The sequence below is a fragment of the Balaenoptera acutorostrata genome, chromosome 6 (assembly GCF_949987535.1).
Source record: "Balaenoptera acutorostrata chromosome 6, mBalAcu1.1, whole genome shotgun sequence".
Classification (NCBI taxonomy): Eukaryota; Metazoa; Chordata; class Mammalia; order Artiodactyla; family Balaenopteridae; genus Balaenoptera; species Balaenoptera acutorostrata.
In genome coordinates, this window is record NC_080069.1 from 36011269 (window position 1) to 36032435 (window position 21167).

A 21167-nucleotide genomic window follows, 5' to 3' on the forward strand; every position below is an offset into this window, starting at 1 on the left:
GCACTGGCTCTTACTTTGTTTTTCTTTTTCTGGTTTTTCATTTTATTTTTAATTGTAAAATATAGATAACATAAAATTTACATCTTAACCATTTTTTAAGTGTACAGTTCAGTAGTGTTAAGTACATTCATATTGTTGTGCAACCAATCTCCAGAACTTTTTTCATCTTGCAAAACTAAAGCTCTATATCCATTAAACAGCAACTCCCCACTCCTCCCTCTCTTCAGCTCATGACAACCACCATTCTATTTCTATGAATTTCACTGCTCCAATAGGTGGAATCATATAGTTTTTGTCTTTTTGTGACTGTCTTACTTCACTTAGTATAAAGTCCTCAAAGTTCATCCATGTTGAATCATGTATTAGAATTTCCTTCCTTTTTAAGGCTGAATAATACTGCATTGTATGAATATACCACATTTTGTTTATCCATTCATCCTGTGATGGACACTTAGGTTGCTTCCACCTTTCGGCTATTGTGAATAATGCTACTATGAACATAGGTGTACAAATATCTCTTCAAGACTCTGACTTTAATTCTTGTGGATATATTGCTGGATCATGTGACAATTCTATGTTTAATTTTTCAAGGAACTGCCATACTGTTTTCAACAGTGGCTGCACCATTTTACATTTTCACCAACAGTGCACAAGGATTTCAGTTTCTCCAGATCCTTGTCAGCACTTGCTATTTTCTGTTTTTCTGATAGTAGCCATTTTAATGGATAGGCGGTCTGGCTCTTTGCTTTTGACCTATCATGAGTAAGTTTTGGTTGCCTCATCCAGGAAACAATGCTCTTTTTTTTCCCCTTGTCTCCCTCTGGGCTAATTTTCAGTCCTCTTCTGAATCTGCATAGCCCTCTGTCTTTCAGCTATCTGCACTTCATACATTAGTGGAAATTACCTGATATGTGTTTGTCTGTCTGGTTAGACCATTAGCTTCAAGATCTGGAACCACCATGGGTTCATCTTCATAGGCTTTCAGCTTTCCTAGTTGAGATTGTTCATTAAACTCTGTTCCAAATAAAAGATCATCCCCTATGTATATGGAACTGGGCCACCAAGAGAATATGGATTTATATTCTTCTCAGACCACCACTTCATTTCTTACAAGATAGAGCCCATCCCATTATTATCTTCTCTTTTACAAACCTGTGCACACTTGTTCTGCTTGTGACAAATAGGCCTGTTCTTCTGAATGAAGGGCTTTCCAAGAGGAAGTTTTTCTGACTTTCCCTCTGTATTGTGCTTCCTCTAATATGTTGTCATTTAGCCTCTTAACCTTTAAGATCATATCACCTCTGGATTCTTTTCGTGCTTATAAGAAGGACTAAACTTCTTGTGGACAAATACAGTCCCCTTGAAGGAGGTAATACACAGGAGATACTAGGAATAATGTGAAGATTTCCTCCTCATACATGGGAAACAAAGTCAGGATTAAAGGAATTAGTTGATTGATTGACCATTTAAATTCAGTGAGTATCAGGATTTGCAGTTTGTCAAAGAAAGGACAGACTGGTGGCATAGGCTCAGTTGATCAAAGGTGGATAGTTGAAAAGAATTGTGTCAGTCCTGAAGAATGGGTGGAATTTTGTTGCAGAGTATGGGCAGGTTACTACATTTTGAAAGAATAACATCAAGTGGACTAAACAAGGGATACAAGGTCCAGTAAGAATCTTTGCCTATTACACTTTGGACTTCCTCTCAGGGAACACTAAGAGAGATAGAGAAATCTTGGGACCAGACTAGGTGTATTAGTTTGTTATGGCTGCTATGATAAAGTATCACAGACTTGATGGTTTAAACAACAGAAATTTATTTTCTCACGGTCTCGAGGCTGAAAATCTGAGATCAGGGTAAAGACAGGCTTGGTTCCTTCTGAGAGCTGTGAGGGAAAAATCAGTTCCAGGCCTCTTTCCTTGGCTTATAGATAGCTGTCTTCACATAATCTTCCCTCTGTACATATCTGTGTCCAAATTTCCTCCTCTTATAAGGACACTAATCAAATTGGATTAGGGCCTACCCTAATGACCTCATTATATATAAAATAAAAAGCCTATCTCCAAATACAGTTACTGTGAGGTACTGGGGATTAGGACTTCAACGTATGAATTTTGAGTTGGACTAAAGCCCCTAACACTAGAAGTCCTTGGATGCCATCCTTAACGATTTGATGTCATCATGAGTTCTAGCATATGATATGGGGAAGAAATTCATGTAATAAAAGCAGTTTTGTTTTTAATGTGGAAGTACTAGCAGAATGGGAAAGACATGAAAGGGGTAAAGTAAGAGTCCATGTGACTCCAGAGTTTTTCTGATAGGAGGGCAGAATGGTGATCCCTGTTGTAGAAGTGTATGAGAGCTGAGAATGTGCATAATTTCATATATTTTTAAAGTCATTTATATTTCTTTTTTGTGAATCAGTCTTCTTTTTTTCTAATTTTAAAGGCTTTTTAATTATTAAAGAATTCTTTAATTATTAAAGAATTTATCCTTTTATTCTGACATACGTGACAGATATTTTTTACTATTTCATTATTTGTCTTTGGACACTTTTTGTCCAGAGTTGACCAAGTTCTTTCATTTTTACTAGTAGCATTTTGAGAAATTGTTAAAATATAGAAAGATACAAAGGGATAATGTAATAAACCTTCCCTAATTATCAACTATAAATTTTTTTTAAATCTTAAAAAATTTTTTACTTATTTATTTAACTGAGGTACAGTTTTAATACTAGTAAAGTGCACTCTAATTGTGAACTGAGTGGATTTTTACATATGTATATACATATAATTTACCACCCAGATTAAGAGAGAAAACATTTCCATCATCCCTGAAGTTTCTTTCCTTCCTTCCAATTTTCAGTTAATAATAACTGCCCCCTTCTGCAGAGGTAACCACTAATCTAACCTCACTTATCAGGAAAAAAAGTATAAATTCATTTTCAACACCATATAAATGGAACCATACCAATGCGTGCACTTTTTCAGGGGAAGGGGCGGTCTGGCTTTTTTCTCTGTACACGTTTTTAGATCATCAATGTTGCTGTGTATTTTAATACTTTTTATTGCTGAGCAGCATTCCATTATATGAATCTATGATGATATGCTCATTCTCTTGTTGGTTTTTCATTTGTGTTTTTTCCAGTTTGGGACTATTATGAATAAAGCTGCTGTGAACATTCCTTTGTGTCTCTTGGCATATCTTCATTTCTCTTGGTTATACAAGTAGCTTTCTAAAGTGGTTGAACCAATTTATACTTCTATCTGTACCAAATTCTCACTACTGTTAGCCTTTTTGATTTTAGCCATGTGTAGTGGTCTCTCATTGAAATTTATAATTTGCTTTTCTGTGATAAATACTAGCATTGAGCACCATTATTTGTGTTTTGGCCATGTAGATATCTTTTATGTAAAATACCTGTTCAGTTCTCTATTTTAATTGAATTATTTGCTTTTATTGATTAGTAGGAGTTATATCTATATTATCAATACAGGTCATTTGCCAGATGTATGTATTGCTAATGTTTTTGCATTCTGTGACTTGACTATTTCTAGTGTCTTTTGATGAACTAAATTATGAAATTTAATAAAGCTCAGTATCAATGTTTCTTTAATGGTAGTTCTTTGTGTGTCATGTTTGAAAGATCTTTCCCTACTCCGAGATCATGAAGATATTCTCCTGTGTTGTTAGTGGATGCTTGATTATTTGAGCTTGATTCACCTGGAATTACTTTTGTGTATGGTACAAGGTAAGTGTCAAGGTTCATATTTCCATATGGATATCCAGTTGCCCTAGCACCATTTGTTGAAAAGACCATCCTCTGTCCACTGAATTGCAGCAGGGCCTCTGTTGTTCAATCAAGTGAACCAGTCAAGTGGTCTATATCTAGACTGTATTCTCTTCTTTTGATCCAGTTATTTCTCTTTTTACTGGTACTTCACTGTCATAATTACTGTTGTATTTCAGTAAGTCATGAAATAGGGTAGGCCTTAAAGTTTTACTTCTTAAAAAACTTATTGGCTAATTTTGATCCTATGTGTTTTCATAGAAATTTCGTTTCCACTGAAAATCCTGCTGGGGTTTTTTAAGAGTAGAGGTGAAGTCTGACATTTCATTACATTTACTCCTATGTATTTTATCTATTTTGATATTGTAAATATTTTTAAATTTCATTTTTAGTTGTTGGTTTATCAAAATACAATGGATTTTTAAATATTGATCTTATATCTAGCTATTTTGTTAAATTCGCTTATTCTAATAGCTTATTTTGGTAGATTCTTTTGGATTTTAAATGCACATCATGTCTTTTGCAAATAAAGAAAATTTTACTTCTTCCTTTTCAATCTTTATGTCTTTAATTTCTTTTTATTCTTCTAGTACCATGTTGAATACAAATGATGATAATAGAAATCTTTTTCTTCTACCTCACCTGAGGGGGAAAATACTTAATATTTCACCATTGAGTGTGGTTTTAACTTTAGAGTTTTTGTACATGCCCTTCATTAGAATGAGGAAGTTCTCTTTCTGTTTTTAGTTTGCTGAGAATTTTTATTACACAGAGGTATTAATTTGGTCAAGTGCTTTTTCTGCATTTGGTGAGATAACAGTATAATTTTATTTCTTTATTCTGTTAAAGGGGTGGATTATACTGATTGAATTATCAGTGTTTAACCAATCTTGCATTCCTGGGATGTCTCACACCTGGGTCTGAAGTACTATCCCTTTCATATATCATGCACCTTCTTGGTTAAATTTATGCTTAGTATTTTTTATTCTATTCTAAATGGAATTGTTTTCTTAATTTTTTTTATTGTTCATTGCTAATGTTTAGAAATACGAATGTTTGTATGTTCTTGAATCCTGAAAATTTGCTGAGTTTGTTTATTAGCTATAACTTTTTGTAGATTTAGTGTTGATGTGTTATATATATTTATATATTAGATTATGTCATCTGACTAGAGGTGGTTTTACTTTTTTCCTTTCCACTTTTATCTTTTTTCTTTTTCTTGCTCATTTTCTCTGGCTAGAACTTCCAGTACAATGATAGAATTGGTTACAGTGGACATCCTTGTCTTATTACTGAACTTTGGAGGAAAACTTCCTGTCTTTTAGCATTGTGTATGACGTTAGCTGGGATTTGTCAAAAGTGCTTTTTAGCAAGAGGGAAGAGATATGAGAACATATGTATATGTATAACTGATTCACTTTGTTATAAAGCAGAAACTAACACACCATTGTAAAGCAATTATACTCCAATAAAGATGTTTTAAAAAAAAGTGCTTTTTATTGTGTTGAGGAAGTTCTCTTTTATTCCTAGTTTGTTGAGTGTTTTTATCATTTGTGTTGGATTTTGTCAAATGCTTTCTCCGCATCAGTTGAGATGATCATGTGGTTTATTTCCTTCATTCTATTACTGTGCTGTTACATTGTTTGATTTTCCTTTGGTGAGCCACTCTTACATTCCTGGGTTAAATCCTACTTGGTCATGGTGTATAATCATTTTAATATACTGCTAGGTTTGGTTTGCTTGTATTGTGCTGAGGAGATTTGCATCTATATTTCTAAGGAATATTGATCTTTAGTCTTGTGATTTCTTTGTCTGACTTCGGTTAAAAGTAACTCATAGACTGAGTTAGGAAGTGTTTCCTCTTTTATTTTGGAGTGAGTTAGAGAAGGGTTTGTGTTCATTCTTCTTAAATGTTTGGTAAAATTCACCAGTGAATCCATCTGGTCCTAAGCTTTTCTTTGTTGGGAGGTTTTTAACTACTAATTCAGTCTCCTTACGTGGAACTCTTCAGATTTTCTATTTCTGTTTGACTCAGTTTTCATAGTTTGTATGTTTCTAAGAATTTGTCCTTTTCATCTAGGTTATCTAGTGTGTTGGTGTACAGTTGTTTATAGTGCTCTCTTATAGTCGTTTTTATTTCTGTAAAGTCGGTAGTAATGGCCCCACTTTCATTACCAATTTTAGTAAATTAGAATCTTTTTTCTTAGTCAGTCTGCCTAAAGGTTCATCAATTCTGTTGATCTTTTCAATGAACCAACATTCAGTTGATTATATTGTTTTTTATTCTTTATTTGGTTTTTCTCTGCTTTAATCTTCATTATTTCCATCCTTCTACTAGTTTTGGGTTTAGTTCACATTTATTTTTCTAGTTCCTTAGGATATACAGCTAGGTAATTGATTTGAGATCTTTTTTAATGTAGGTGTTATAGCTATAAATGTCCCTGTAAGCACTGTTTTAGTTGCATCTCATAAGTTTTGGTATGTTGTGTTTTTGTTTTCAGTTATCTCAAAATATTTTCTAACTTCCCTTCGATTCCCTTTGATTTATTCTTTGATCTTTTGGATTTTTTAAGAGTGTGTGGTTTTATTTCCACATATTTTTGAATTTTCCAGTTTTCCTTTTCCTACTGATTTCTGGTTTCATTATATTTTGGTCATAGAAGGTACTTCATATGATTTTAACCTTTAATATATATTGAGACTTGTTTCATGGCCTAACATATGGTCTATACCAGAGAATGTTCCGTGTTTTCTGAAGAATGTGTATGCTTCTGGTGTTGGCCTGAGTGTTTCTGTAGATATCTGTGATCTACAGTTCACAGCTTTGTTCAAGTGTGTTCTTCCAATACTGATCTTTTGTCTAGTAGTTCAACCCATTATGAAAGTGGGGCAATAAAATCTCCAACTATTATTGTTGAATAGTTTATCTTGTCAATTCTGTCAGTTTTTGCCAACAGAAGTTCTGTTGTTAAGTACATGTATGTTTATAACTGTTTTGTTTTCTTGATTTATTGACCCTTTTACCATTGTAAAATGTCCTTTCTCTCTCTCTCTCTTTTTTTTTTTTTTGGTCTTAACACATTATTGACCAGAGATGTCTTAATACTTAGTCTTTTGTTACCCGAACATTATTGACCGGAGACGTATCAATACGTTTGTAGAGAGTGATAAAATTAACATCACTGTGTGAAGTTGTTAGACCTTAAAATTGACCAAGGGTTCATTATACAACTTATGATTGTCATTATCATTCACATTTTGCTCCATTAGGTTTTTGTTCCAACCTTGTGTATATTATAAACGTAAAATTTTCAAAAATGACACATCGTGAAATTTTGAGTGAAGAAGATTTTTTTTGGTGAATTTTATGCAGATACTTTCTCTGATTGTCCGAGCGACATATATACTAGTCTCTCAGAGGATGATAGTTCTTCAGAATATAGTTCTGATTCAGGTGATGTGAATATTAGACCAACAGAATCATTGATTCTGATATGGAAAGTGAAAATGAAACTCAAGGTGCTGGAACTTGCTCCTTTGCTTCTACAGAAGAGTGGATTGAAGACAACATTTCACAAAAATTAGAAGACTTTACATGTGTGTCAGGTGTAACTATTAAATGTAATAACCTGCAAAGTGTCAGTGAAATAACAGAATTAATTTCTGGCCAGCCGAAATAAAAATCGCCGGCCACAGGCGTTAGTTTTTGCAAAAATCCCCCAGTCATTAATGAGTTAAAGTCTGTTTTGTCTAATCCTAGTATAGGCAATCCAGGTCTATTTTGGTTACTGTTTACATGATATATCTTGTGTTAGTCTTTTACTTTCAAACTATTGTGTCTTTGAATGTGAAGTGTTACTTGTAGACAGAATATAATTGGATAATGTTTTTTAAATCCATTCTGCAAGTCTCTGCCTTTTAATTCAAATATTTAACCATTAACATTTAATGTAAGAAGAATTTGTCTTCTGTTTAGACATTTGCTCTGAGTATGTGATATGTCCATTTTGTTTTTCTACTTCACAAATTTTGCTTTCTTTTGTGTTAAGTCAATATTTCCTAGTATACCATTTCAGTGACCTTGTTGTGCCTTTACTACATTTTTTCCCAGTTATTAGTGGTTACCTTGTTGATTACAATTAACAACTATAACAGTATTGTTCAGATGAATACAAACTTAATTTCAATAGTATACTAAAACTTTGCTCTTCTATAGCTTCACACCCTCCTCACTCCTTTATGCTGTTATTGTCATCTAAATTAACATTTTTATATATGTTGTGTGTATACTAGTAGCAATTTCTAATTACTGCCTCATGTAGTGGTCTTGAAATCATACAGGAGAAAAATAAATACAAAAAAATACATTTATAGTGTCTTTTATATTTTTACCTGTGTGCTTACTTTTACCTACATAGTTTTCTTTATTTCTTCATATGGATTTTTGAGTTATTCTCCAGTGTACTCTCATTATAGCCTGAATGACTCCCTTATTAATATTTCTTATACAGCAGGTATACTAATGACATTTTCCCAGTCCTTATTTACCTAGGAGTGTCATAATTTCTTCTTCGTTTTTGAAGGATGGTTTTGCCGAATATTCGAGTCTTGGTTGACAGTCTTTCCCTTTGGTACTTTAAATATGTCATACAACTGCCTAATGGTTTCCCTGGTTTCTAATGAGAAATCAGCTATTAATCTTACTTGGGAGCCTTTGGAGGCAATGAGTCACTTCTCTCTTGCTACTTTCAAGTTTTATTCTTTGTCTTTTGGCCCTTTTTCCTCTCTTCTCTCCTACTTCTGGTATGTGAATGTTGCTATGTTTGATTGTGACCCACAAATCACTGGGGCTTTTTGTTCATTTTCCGTCATTATTTTTACTGTATGCTCTCAGGTTGGGTCATCTCAATAGATTTATATTCAAGTTGGCTGATTTTTCTGCCTATTCAGTTCTTGAACCCTCTAGGAACTTATTCACTTCAATTATTGTACTTTCAATTCCAGAATTTCAGTTTGCTTTTTCAATATATGTATAATTTCTGTCTCTTTATTGATATTCTTTATTTGATGAGACATTGTTCCCATACTTTCCTTTTGTTCTTTTGATGTGGTTTCCTTTAGTACTTGGTACATATTTAAAACAGCTGATGAAAAGTCTTGGTCTAGTAAGTCCAATGTCTGGACTTACTCAGAGACAGTTTTTACACTGTTTCATACATAGTCTGTTTGTTTTCCTGTATATGAGTAATAGTTTCTCATCTGTTTACGTCTCAAATTTTTGTTGAAAACTGGACATTTAAAATATAATGTGTAATGTGTAATCAGAATCTCAACAACTGCAGCTGTTGTTATGTATTTGGTGACTCTTTTGAACTAATTCTGTAGAATCTGTATTTTTTGTCATGTGTGGCCAACTAAAGTCACTGCTCCATTAATTAAATAGCCAGCTAATAATTGGACAATGATTTCCTTAAATACCTGTAACCAATAAGGCTCCCAATATTTGCTGTTACTCTGTGTGTATGTTGGGGCATGCCTTCAACAATTAGCCCAGCATTTTATTACTCCACATTAGCCTTCACTTTTCTTTCATAGAGCCTCAAGGTTAGTGAGAGGCAAGGGTTTAGCACCTTCTCAGGTCTTTCCTGAATGTGCACACAGCCCAGGGATTGTGTGTCACCTTTTAGATCATCAGGAATATACCTGAGCTTTTCAGAGCCCCTTCTGGATATCTCATTCTCCAGCTTTTCCCTTTAAGCTTTTTAGTAATACTGTTGTTTCCCTTAACTGTTAAAAACTGCCTGTAGTAGTCAAGTAGCCATGATGGTAAACAATAACCCATGATTTTTTTTTAAAAAAATAATGTCATGTCCCCAGGGAAAATGTTATTTACAGCTTTGAGTCATGTCAAATGAAGAGGGGTGGTCTAGGAAACCACTGGACAGGCCAAATAATGCCAGTTCTCTGGGAATGGGGTTTATCTTCTAATTGAACCTCAGTCTTAGGTACTGAGAACTTGGGTCTCAGCATTTTATTACTTAGAAGAGATAGGGCAGATGGGTCTAGGCAGCAGTTTTGGTAGTGTCTGCTACTGCTCTCTCCCTACTGCAGTGAGATCCCGCCAATCACATTATGTGTTCTGATGACTTTCACCTTACAGATTAAGTATTCTTTAGTGGAGATATGCATGAGTCTGAGTGGATTTAAGCACTGACTGTTCTTCCTCTACACTAGCTATCACCACATGGGACAGAAAGGGGCTTCTTCTGAATTCTCCCCCAATCCTCTCTATGACAGATTGGCTCCCTTGAGAAAATCTCACAAAGAAGGTAGAAATTACCCTATGTCTGTGACACATACCATCTCCCCAGGGACTTCACACTCTTCACATTTGCATGCATGTGGTTTTTATAGCTTAAGCTTCCTATCTTCTTATATGGAGTTTAGCATATGGTTCAGTAAACAAATGAATGGGTCCTGATTCTCCCTACAGGTACCTATCTCTCTCCTGATTTCAGATTGTTTGTTTGCCATGCAATTTCATTTCTCTAATGAGTTCAAAAAGACATTAATTTTCAGTCGCCAAGCTTTGTTCTTGTAAGATGTTAGTATTGCTCTTTTCAGCTCTCTACATCTCTGAGCTAAAATCTAAAGCCACACTGTATGATTGTAATTTTTTCTAATTTGGTGAGACTTACCGTTTTTGTTTTATAATATGCAAAGTGTACCAGAAAATAATTTATGTTATGATCAGATTATCCTTTATATTTCAGTTAGTCAAGTTGGGTAATTACGTCATTTCAATCTTCTGTATCAGTGGTCAGCAAACGTTTTTGGTAAATGTCAGGTAGTAGGCTTTGTGGGAGATATGGTCTCTCTTGGAACTACTGAACTCTACAGTTTTAGTCTTATAGCAGCCATAGATAATACATAAACAAATGAACATGAGCTGTGTTCTAATAAAATTTTATTTTCAAAACAACAGGTAGTGTGCCAGATTTGGTCTTTGGCCCATAATTTTCTGACCCCTGTTCTAAATCTCTATTGGTTTTTCAGTCTGCTTGTCCTGTGAGTTACTGAGAGAGTTGTGTTAAAAACACTAATTATAATTGTGTGTCTGTATATCTAATTTCTCTCAACTATTGTTTATATATATACAATATACAATAATACTCATTGTTCTCAGTAATTATGTTCTGTAAAGTGGCCATGAACACTGAATTAGCAAATACTGAATCATTGCTCCCAGGGGAAATACAGGATTAGGTTCCTGCAAGCTCCTGGTCACAACATTTTGGTTAGCCAATCAATATGTAACCTGGTTATGTGTGTTTCTGTTTAAGAACATCTTATTTAGTAATATTGTTGATTCATGAACATGAACTTACAACCAACAGCACCATAATTAATGCTTGAACACAGCCTATTAAACATGCTTGTTTTCTGCATAAGGCATATCACAACCTTTTTGTACTTAAGGACACTAGATAGCACTTTTTCTTTTTTTTTTTAATATGGAATTTTATAAATTTATTTATTTTTATTTATTTTTGGCTGCATTGGGTCTTTGTTGCTGTGCGCGGGCTTTCTCTAGTTGCGGCAAGCAGGGGCTGCTCTTCATTGCGGTGCACAGGCTTCTCATTGGGGTGGCTTCTCTTGTGCGGAGGATGAGCTCTAGGCACGTGGCTTCATTCATTGCAGCATGCGGGCTTAGTAGTTGTGGCTCATGGGCTCTAGAGCGCAGGCTCAGTAGTTGTGGCGCACGGGCTTAGTTGCTCCACGGCATGTGGGATCTTCCCAGACCAGGGCTTGAACCCCTGTCCCCTGCATTGGCAGGCGGATTCTTAACCACTGTGCCACCAGGGAAGTCCCTAGATAGCACTTCTGTACTACACAATGGGGCCATTCTAAAATGTGAAACCAAGAAATAGCACAAAAATGAAAAAAAAAATGTGCTAGACTACAATAAGGATAAGATTACAGTACAACAGCTGAAACAAGAAGGCAAGGCATTATCTTGTTCAAACTCAGCTGGGAAAACGTGTATTAGGCAAGTTTTTTATCATTCTGTGAATGTCTGCAAATGACTGCAAAATCACAAGTACTGATTTGGAAGTTAAAAGTAAATTTTAGTGAGTAGGTGAATTTGCAAATACAGAATCTGAAAAATGAGAATTGACTGTATTTGGAAGCTGTGTTGATATGCTGTATTTGGAAGCATATCAATTTATGTTACACCTTCTTTTAAAAGAATCATTTTATCATTATATATATGTGTATGTATATGTGTATATATATATATATATATATTCATACTTTCTTACATTCAGGTCTACTGCTTTTCATGTTAATATAACCACATCAATTTTCTTTTGGTTAGTGATTATGTATATATCTTTTTCCATCCTTTTCCTTTCAATCTTCATACATCCGCCTCTATAAATTGTGTTTTCTTTCTTGTTATTTTTATGCTGTCAGTCTTTCCTTTAATTGTATTCATTAGTCCAGAGGTTGGCACATTTTTTCTGTAATGTGTCAGGTAGTAAATATTTTCAATTTTGATAGTCATAAAGTCTCTGATAAAACTGCTAGGCTCTGCTTGTTTTTGCATAAAAGCAACCATAGACAATACAAAATTATTGGGGGTAGGGGTGTTGCTGTGCCCCAATAAAACTTTTATTTTAAAAAGTGGCAAGCTGGATTTGGCCACAGGTCATAATTTGCTGACTGCTTCCCTGGTGCATGCCCAGGGTAGTAGAGTGGGATGAAAATTGTAGGAAGTGTATTTATATTTTTTTGCTAAAAAATAAATTAAAAAAACAAAAGTTTTACTAATATACTTATTGAGAGTACAAGTATATAACTCATAAATACATACAAATTAAGTTATTAATATTTTTACTAGTTGAACACCTCCAAAGTATAAGCTAAAATTAGATCCAAAATAGGCATCCTTTATATTCATTTGTTTAATCTCTTTACCATAAACATAAGAACTGTTTTCATGCGTATTTTCTATGTCATCTAATTCTAAACCCAGATTAAACAGAAATGTACTTTTGCAGGCATCAGTGTCATTCAAGGACGTAACTGTCGAACTCACCCAGGAGGAGTGGCAGCAAATGGGTCCTATTCAGAAAACCCTCTACAGAGATGTGATGCTAGAGAACTACAACAACCTAGTCTCAGTGGGTGAGCATATAAGCATAACTTACCCTCATAACTCCATACAGAAGGCATTTCCTTTTTATGCATCAGTACACATGAATACTTTAGATTTTAATGTCATTTAGGCTTTTTATTCAGGAATATAATGTAACCAAGCCCTTTTGAAGAATAGAAAGTGTCTGACTGCCAATGCCAACTGCCAATGATAATTCAACTGAGGGCCTTCAGGATGCTGTTCCTGAAACTTTTTACACTTCTGGAGACTAAAAAGCTCATCATCTGGCCTAAGTACTCAGTTGTTGCCTGTTTACAGGGAACTGCATTTTCAAACCAGAGGTGATCTTCAAGTTGGAGCAAGGAGAAGAGCCTTGGTTCTTAGAGGAAGAATTCTCAAACCAGAGCCATAAAGGTGAGTTACTGAGCACTAATAGAATTCTGTGGGGTATTTAGACTCCAAAAGGTCAGTTTAGCAGTGAACACCTTCATATTTCAAGACTTTTCTTATAAGTCCCAAAGGCACAAAAAGCACCAGTCAAAAGAGAATGATTAATAAACTTGACTACATTAAAATTGAGAATTTTGTTCATAAATGATACCATTAAAAGGATGAAAAGACAGGCCACAGAGTAGCAGAATAGATATACAATACAAGTAACCTGGAAATGATAAGCATCCTGAAAATGTAAAAACTTCTGCAAGTCTATATAGGAAAGTATAGCAACTCAGTGTAGGTGAAAGACTTTATATATAGGAGCTTTCAAACAGCTGGTAAATCTTTGAAAATGTGTTCAATCTCATTACTTTTCACAGAATACAAAATAGAGTATAAGGTGAGATAAGTAATATGTATAACATGAACTGAGATTAACAAATCTGGCAATGGCAAGTCATGGGGAGGATGTAAAATATTAAAGACCTTATTTACTGACTGAAAATGTAAACTGATAAAACCACCATGAAATCAGGAAGATGTTATCAAATAGTTAAAGTTTTATACACCTGTAACCAAGTAATCATTTTCCCAACTGTATACCCTATAAAAAGGCATGATTGTATTCTCTAGAATGAATAAAACAATATTTATGGCAATATTGGTTATTTTTGCCAAAATTGGGCTCATCAGCAGTAGAATAAAGGAATAGTATTTCTTAAGGGAGAATTATACTATATGCTATATGAAATCTTATACAATGATTGCAAACATAATATTAAACAAAAAATATAAATATGCATGTATGGTTACAATTATGTAAATGTCAGAAACAAGCAAAACTCAATTACATTTTTAGGAATTAATATATAGGTGGTAAAACTACAAAGAAAATCAAGGAAGTAAATATCAGGAGAGTGATGAACTCTTAAGCATGAGGAAGTTGTTACCAGGCAGGGTTTTTTGCAGAGCCATTTATGTTCTGTTTCTTGACATGGTTTCTAATTTGATGAGTGTTCACTCTATACTGTTAAATTGCACATATAAGTTTTATGCAAATATAAATTATGTTTCATGCTTAACAGAAAGTTACAAGATGAGCCAAAAGTGAAATAGTATTCACAATTCATATAAGCCAGAAAGGATGGGCATCTAGAATGCATAAGGAATTTGGATCTTTGCAGTAAGGTCTTCCATGATACCTCATTTAAAATTTCACCCCTCATATGAAACTGAAATGTGGAAATTTCGAATGAAGTAATCAGGTTCACTTATCTGCAGTTTTGTTAGATGGAATAAGTCAAAGGTATCACAGCCAGAATTGAGCAGTGAATCTAATTTAATTACAAAAATTGATTTTCCTTTTATCAGTCTTATACTTGTATTTCTGTGACTCACAGCTGCAAGATGGGTTTTATCCTGAGCTATAAACTTCTTCATTTAATCATGAGGAGGTTGGTGCTGTCAATTTAATTTGATTTTGAAAGACTGAATGGAAATAAGGAATGATATCAAACTGAAGTATGAAGACTCTTGAGGATTCTACCAGTAGAGCCTAGATAATGTTGGACCTCTACTGTAATTTACTTCCTCAAACCAAACCATTCTCCTGTTGGGCCTAGCCCATCAATGCTTATTATCTCCTAATTTTCTTGTTACTCTACTTAAGTTTGTAACCCCCCATGTTGTGTTAATTATCTGGTTTTCCTGCTCCCTAAAATCATCACTCCCATAAAAGTCTAATTTCTCTCCATTCTCCACCCAGGTAGGAAAATCCAATTTATCACAATCCAACTACAGATATATGTTTATAACCAGTTTCCTCTCTCATTTTCACTATATCAATATTATTTTTTAAAGGAAGGTGTCTCTCTCTCATACACACAAACCCACAAATTAATCTTGAGAAATCAAACAATGAAATGCAACGTAGGCTATATGTTTATAAGCCCCATCCATAAGAATTGTAAGATTCAAAGTGTTTTCAATTTTTCTGTTTTAGAAGACTACAGAGATGAAAATCTAATCAAGAGGCACAAAAAAATCAAAGACAAACACCTGCAGCAAGTAACATTTATAAATAATAAACAGTTGCCTAGAGAGGAAGAAGAAGTTTTGAGAAAACCATTTAATCTGCACATAGTTCCTGTTTCTTCATCAAAAATGCCCTGTAAATGTGACTCATGGGGAGTGAATTCACAAAGTATTTCTCAATTTACCATTAATAGTAGAACCTACTCAACAAAAAAAACAGATTGTTATAATGTACATGAAAATTTGCCTTTCAAAATTAAGCTTGAAAGAACTCATATTGGAGAGAAATTTTATGAATATAATAAAAATCAGGAAACTCTCAGTTATAAGGAAAATCTTCCTGAACATCAAAAGTGTCAAACATGGAAGCAAGCTTTTGAATTTAATGGGATTGGAAAAGCCTTCTATGTTGAGGCTGCCTGTGTTAAACATAAGAATACTCATATAGGACAACAATCCTGTAAAGATGAAGAGTTTAGGAAAAACTATGACAAGACACCTCTCTTTGACCATGAAAGAACTGGGACAGGGGAGAAACACTCTCATCTTAACCAGTGTGGGAAATCCTTCTGTGAGAAGTCAGCTATCAAGGAATACAATAAATTTAACATGACTGTGAAACATTGTCAATGTATTACAAGTGAGAATAATTTCAGCAGGAAGTCATACCTTACTCAACCTCAGAGAACTCTCACAGAAGAGAATCCATTGGTATGTAATGACAGAACACAAACTGGAGATAAACACTTTGAATGTCATGAAAATAGTAAGTCTTACCAGAAAGCCCACAAAGTACGCCAGAGAACTCACTATGAAGTAAAACCCTATAAATGTAATGAATGTGGGAAATCCTTCTGTCAAAAAGGACATCTCATTCAACATCAGAGAACTCACACAGGAGAGAAACCATTTGAATGTAATGAATGTGGAAAAACTTTCTCCCAGAAGTCACACCTCAGTACACATCAGCGAATTCACACAGCAGAGAAACCCTATAAATGTAATGACTGTGGGAAAACATTTGTCCAGAAGTCAACCCTCAGGGGACATCAGAGAATTCACACAGGAGAGAAACCCTATGAATGTTGTGATTGTGGGAAAACTTTTGTTCAAAAGTCAACCCTCAGAGATCATCACAGAATTCACACAGGGGAGAAATCCTTTCAATGTAACGAATGTGGGAAAACTTTTGGCCAGAAGTCAAACCTCAGAATACATCAAAGAACTCACAGTGATGAGAAAACTTATCACTGTAAAGAATGTGAAAAATCCTTCTGGCGAAAAGACCATCTCATTCAACATCTGAAAACACACACAGGAGAGAAACCATTTAAATGTAATGAGTGTGGGAAAACTTTCGCCCGGACATCAACCCTCAGAGTTCATCAGAGAATTCACACTGGGGAGAAACCATTTAAATGTAATGAATGTGGGAAAAAATTTGTCCGGAAAGCAATCCTTAGTGATCATCAGAGAATTCATACAGGGGAGAAACCCTTTGAGTGTAATAAATGTGGGAAAACTTTTGGCCAGAAATCAAACCTTAGAATACATCAGAGAGCTCACAGTGGGGAGAAATCTTATGAATGTAATGAATGTGGAAAATTGCCTAAGAAGTCAACCCTAAGTATATACCAGAGAATTCAGGGAGGGGGAAAACCATACTGATATAATAACTGTGGAAAATTCTTCTGACTAGGAGACCAACCTATTTGACATCGGAAATTTCACAAAGGAGAAAAACCATATAAGTATGAATATAGGAAGAATTTTGCCCAAAAGGCAACTCTGAGAGTGTATCAGAGAATTCACACAGGATTTCTTTCAAGGGGCTATGGAAACCCTGTTGGATGGAGTCATGCCTTGTTAGATATCTCATATCACATGTGCTGGTAATCTCATTAGTAAGAATTTCATAGCTAAACTAAATTTCCCTATCTCCCTGTCATCTAAGTGGGGCTTTGTGACTGGCTAGTAGACTGAGAATACTCATGTTGTATGCCACACCTAGTTCTGACTTCCCTGGTCCCAGCAGTATCTCAGTCATACATGGAATAGTAGCAACTATCCCTTAGAGAGGAAATGTATCCCCCACTTTGCTGCCTGAAGCAAAGCTGCTGGCTCAGTAGGACCCTCAACTCATAGGTACTCTAATTGGGCCTGTTTCACTGATGGTTTTGCTAGTTGAAACAACTTGGACACTGTGACTGTTCAACCTCAGTGCCATTAGGCAGACCACAAAACTAATGTGGCTGCTCCTGTCACTGGGCAGAACACAAAGATGTTCTCAACTCTAGCCAGTATTCCTTCTGATGAAACTTGGTGCGTTTTCATGGACTCTTGGGTTCTTACTGTACCTAGCTATCTGACATGCCTGTTGTAAAACTATAGGCTTATAAAAGCACCCCTGTTTGGCACTGTGAACTGTGGGAGGGAAATCACAGCTGCTGAGCACAACGTCTGGGTTGTTCAACTAGATTCACATGGTAAGAGACTATTCTCTGATAAGACTGACTGGAATCAAGTTGCTGATCAAGCCCCCACTACCATGATTGCCAGCATTGCTACCTGAATCCATATCATACTGATGGCAAAACATTTACCATCTTACCCTGGATACAAAGTAAAGGTCTGTGTATATATCCAATGTTTCCTTTGATGTCATTTGATACAAGAATGTAGTTTTTTTCTTCTGGATTAGTAGCCAGTGCTCCATATGCCATTTGATTAATTCATCCTTTTCCTACTGATTTTAAATATCTTCATATACTAACTTGTCATTTGTAAACATATTGCATATGACTGACTACTCGTGACCATATTAGTAACAGATTCTCCTTTTATGAACAGGGATGGCTCATACCTCATATGAGCCAAAATACCCTGTTTTTCTGGCCTGATACTGAATGTTTCACTGAAGGGTATTTGAATCAAGTTTAGAAAAGGAGAATACCTCCTAGGACTTTGGAAATGAAACATCACAGACCAGTTACATTGTTACTCCAGAGCTGCCAGCAGCATTGTGAAGAAGATTCAACTGCGATAAGAGAAAATAATGTCCAGTTCGTACTATATTCCCTGAAAATCAAGAGATTACTGTTTACTCTGTTTTTATAATTGTTGGTAATATAAAGAAAGTCATTCTTTCATAAAATTTCTCTTGTTTCTTAAGATATGTAGAATCATCTCCTTTACACCCCCTTTCATATATCATTTTTTAGGATTATGATTGGATTTGCTATTAAGTGCAGGACCATCTACCCTCCAAGATGGAACCAATTCACCCAAGTGGCCTGAATGGGAGGCCAGGTGACAAAGTCCCCTGACGGCACTCAGGCTTTATCTGCTGTCCCCTTGGTGGGGAAGCCTCTCCAGATAATACATTATCAACTGGAGACCATGGTCTATGCTGTAGTCACGAACGCTCCATTCTCCCTGCCTGGTTTATCTCCTTTCCAAGTATTAACTTTTATTCCAACAGATGGGTGCCTTATCTAGAGACACTGGCAGAGTCAATTTTCTGTCTGCCTGCCTATTAAGGGTCTTCGAGCTAATAAAAGAAGCCTCCATGAAGGCAGGAATTTTTATCTGTTTTGTTCATAACGCGTCCCTCTACGTATTGGGCATTAAAAAATTACGAAGAGTCCCTTTACATATTGGGCACTAAAAAATACTTGTTGAAGGTAGAATTATCAAAGTGATATCTGAAAATTTTTCTTTTTGATGCTTCAAATTATATTTTGAGATTATTCATTATTATAAATAGTTAAGGAAATTATTGCTCTAAGCTCACACTCAGACTGTTCTCTTTTGGATATTTTCTAAAATTGCTAAGAGAAAACTCATTCTTAATATTCAGAAGTGTTCTTCAGATCTCTTTCAGCCAAAACAAAATTTATTTTCAATAAACTAGTATTCCCAGTTCAAAATTATGTCTGCATAGCTATCGGTTTTTTATTAGCATTGGAGAGTACAGGCTTTTTTGGGGGGGAGGTGCTTCCACACAAATATTTTTTAAGTACCAATCCAAAAAATTGTGCATAACAATGACAATGATAAATTAGATTTTCAGGATCAACCAAATGGGAAGGCAAAATAATTAGTTCTTGGGGTCATGTCTTTAATTCATCATACCATTAGTTCTGCTCATTTTTACTTCCCAATCAACTTCCTGACAGTTACAAGGAAAAGTTTTTTATTTTCTCAGGTCCAAAATCTATCTCCTAGGAGACATGTCTGACCCCACAAGAACAGGTATAACATCTGCTCTGACCTACCTCCATGTTTTGTTTTTCCTTGCCAGGTATATAATACCTCTTCTCTCACATTAAAGATCTCCCTAGAAGCCAAGCAGAAATGGTATATTCTGTCCTTCTACCAAGGCAGCTTCACACTATAATGGGGGTGAAACAAATTTGTTTTGTGGAGACTGCACAGTCTCCAAGTACCATTAACCTGCCTGACCAACTGGCTATTTTAGTGATCTTCTGGTTTTCTAAGGAACTGACTGCCAACTGACAAAAGCATAATTAGCTTAATTATCAGCTGACTAGCTTGATACACGATAAACTGAGAAACTACTTGGAATATTAGCCATAAAAAAGAACAAAATAATGCCATTTGCAGCAACGTGGATGGACCTAGAGATTGTCATACTGAGTGAAGTAAGAGAAAGACAAATATCATGATATTGCTTATATGTGGAATCTTAAAAATGGTACAAATGAACTTATTTACAAAACAGAGTCACAGATGTAGAAAACAAACTTATGGTTACCAGTGGGGAAAGAGTGGGGGAGGGATCAATTGGAAGATTGGGATTGACATACATGCACTACTATATGTAAAATAGATAACTAATAAGGACCTAGTGTATAGCACACAGAACTCTATACTCTGTAATGAACTATATGGAAAAAGAATCTAGAAAAGAGTGCTTATATGTATATGTATAACTGATTCACTTTGCTGTACACAAGAAACTAACATGACATTGTAAATCAACTCTACTCCAATAAAAATTTTACAAAATAAAAGAAAAAGAAAATCTTCAAACACTTGGAAATTAAACAACACACTTTTAAACGTTTCATGGGACAGAGGAAGTTACAAAGGGAATGAGAAAATAATTTGAGGTGAACAAAAAGGAAAAAACTTGTCAAAATTGGTGCACTGGAGCTAAAGCAGTGCTGAGCAAGAAATTCATACCACCAAAAACACATTAGTAAAAGAAAGATCTCAAATCAATAGTCTAATCTCTCATCTCAAGAAACAAAAAGAGCAGAGTAAAAAAACCCAAAGCAATCAGAAGCAAAGAAATAATGTAAGAGCAAGATTCAATCATGTTGAGAAGAGAAAAATCTAAGAAACCTGAACTTAATCCTTTGAAGAGAGAAATAAAATTGATAAAACTACTATGACTGAAGAAAAATGATACAAATTAATTCAGGAATGAAAAAGATGATATCACTACACAAATACTAAAAGGATAATCAAGGAACACTACAAAAACTCTGTGTGTGTCACTTTGACACTTTATGTGAAACCAACCAATACTGACGTCAATATCACAAAGCCACAAATTATGAAAACTCAAGATAAAACAGAAAATCTAAATTTTTCTATAACTATTAAATACATAGAATTCATAGCAAAAAGCATTCCCGAAAAGAAATGTTCAGGCTCAGTTGATTGCAATGAAGAATTCTTCTACATTTAAAGAATTAACACCAGTTCTACCCAACT

General features: G+C 34.9%; 1 protein-coding gene across 10 annotated transcripts in view; it reads left to right on the forward strand.

The window, feature by feature from the left end:
• The window catches only part of ZNF510 (zinc finger protein 510), a 23237-nt gene extending 3916 nt beyond the window's left edge, over positions 1-19321 (forward strand). For 8 of the 10 annotated variants that reach the window (XM_057548040.1, XM_057548046.1, XM_057548038.1 and 5 more), the window contains 3 exons: positions 12856-12982; positions 13272-13367; positions 15391-19320. In XM_057548040.1, coding sequence (XP_057404023.1) covers positions 12856-12982; positions 13272-13367; positions 15391-17090 — 1923 coding nt within the window. In that variant the 3' untranslated portion in view covers positions 17091-19320. Of the gene's footprint in view, positions 1-3646; positions 3752-12855; positions 12983-13271; positions 13368-15390 lie in introns of all 10 variants that reach the window. The other 2 variants (XM_057548044.1, XM_057548042.1) reach the window with 2 other exon arrangements.
• Positions 19322-21167: the final 1846 nt, after the last annotated feature.